This window comes from Haliaeetus leucocephalus, unplaced genomic scaffold (genome assembly GCF_000737465.1).
Source record: "Haliaeetus leucocephalus isolate CR32 unplaced genomic scaffold, Haliaeetus_leucocephalus-4.0 Scaffold417, whole genome shotgun sequence".
Lineage (NCBI taxonomy): Eukaryota > Metazoa > Chordata > Aves > Accipitriformes > Accipitridae > Haliaeetus > Haliaeetus leucocephalus.
In genome coordinates, this window is record NW_010972853.1 from 1343793 (window position 1) to 1344743 (window position 951).

Here is a 951-nt window from a genome sequence, read left to right on the forward strand (position 1 = left end):
GGCGGGGGAAGGGGCGGCGGGGAGCGGCGCAGGCGGCAGCATGAAGAGGAGAGGCGGCCGGGGGGGCAGCATGCGGTCGGTGGTGGGGTTCCTGTCCCAGCGGGGCTTGGAGGGGGACCCCCTGCTCACCCAGGACTTCCAGCGGAGACGCCTGCGGGGCTGCAGGAACCTCTACAAGAAGGACCTCCTGGGCCACTTCGGCTGTGTCAATGCCATTGAATTCTCCAACAATGGAGGCCAGTGGCTGGTCTCAGGTAAAGCGAACGCTCCCCGTCCCTCGCCCCCTCCCGCCACCCCCTCCCCAGAAAGCTGCTTCCTCCTCCTCCTCCTCCTCGGCCGCCTCCCCCGCGGCCCGGGGGGAGGGGAGCCGCGGCGGCGCTCAGAGTCGTTTCTCAAACCCACCGGTACCCGGGAATAATGTTTCCCAAGTAGGGATCTAAAATGGTTGACAGGTTTTAAATTCTACTATTATTGGGGGGGGGGAGCCCTGGACAAAGTTTTTACGAGAGTGTTTCCAGGGCGCCGGGGGTGGGAGCTGGGGGTGCCCCTTTATTTGATGGCTTGCGTGTTTCGCCCCTTAAAGGGGGATTTGATTATTTTGGGGGGGACGACGACGACGAGGAAGGGGAAACAACCCCGCGGCGTGCATTGTGGGCGCCGGGTGACATTTGTCAGCGCCGTGGCCCGGCCCGGCTCAGCAGGGGATGGGCGGGGGTCAGCGGTCGCTGCCGGCGGGCGGGGGTCCCGCTCGGTGTCGGGCGGGGAACCGGATCGGTTTTTTTTGAGGGACCGGTCACTTGGGGACCACCAGCCCCCCCAAACCCCAATCTTATTTTGGGGGAGGGGAGTAGGGTTTTGTTTTGTTCCTCCCCTTCCTCCCCTCGCAGGGCGCGTTTGGGGAGGGGGGGATCATCTTCGTGGAGGATGTTTTTTGGGTTCAAGTTCCCCCCC

General features: G+C 64.2%; 1 protein-coding gene across 2 annotated transcripts in view; it reads left to right on the forward strand.

The window, feature by feature from the left end:
• The first annotated feature begins 13 nt into the window (after positions 1-13).
• DCAF5 (DDB1 and CUL4 associated factor 5) overlaps positions 14-951 on the forward strand; it is a 76259-nt gene continuing 75321 nt past the window's right edge. The window contains exon 1 of one of the 2 annotated variants that reach the window (XM_010574166.1): positions 14-254. In XM_010574166.1, the coding sequence (XP_010572468.1) occupies positions 41-254 (214 nt within the window). In that variant the 5' untranslated portion in view covers positions 14-40. Of the gene's footprint in view, positions 255-319; positions 429-951 lie in introns of those variants that run through there. The other variant, XM_010574170.1, reaches the window with a different exon arrangement.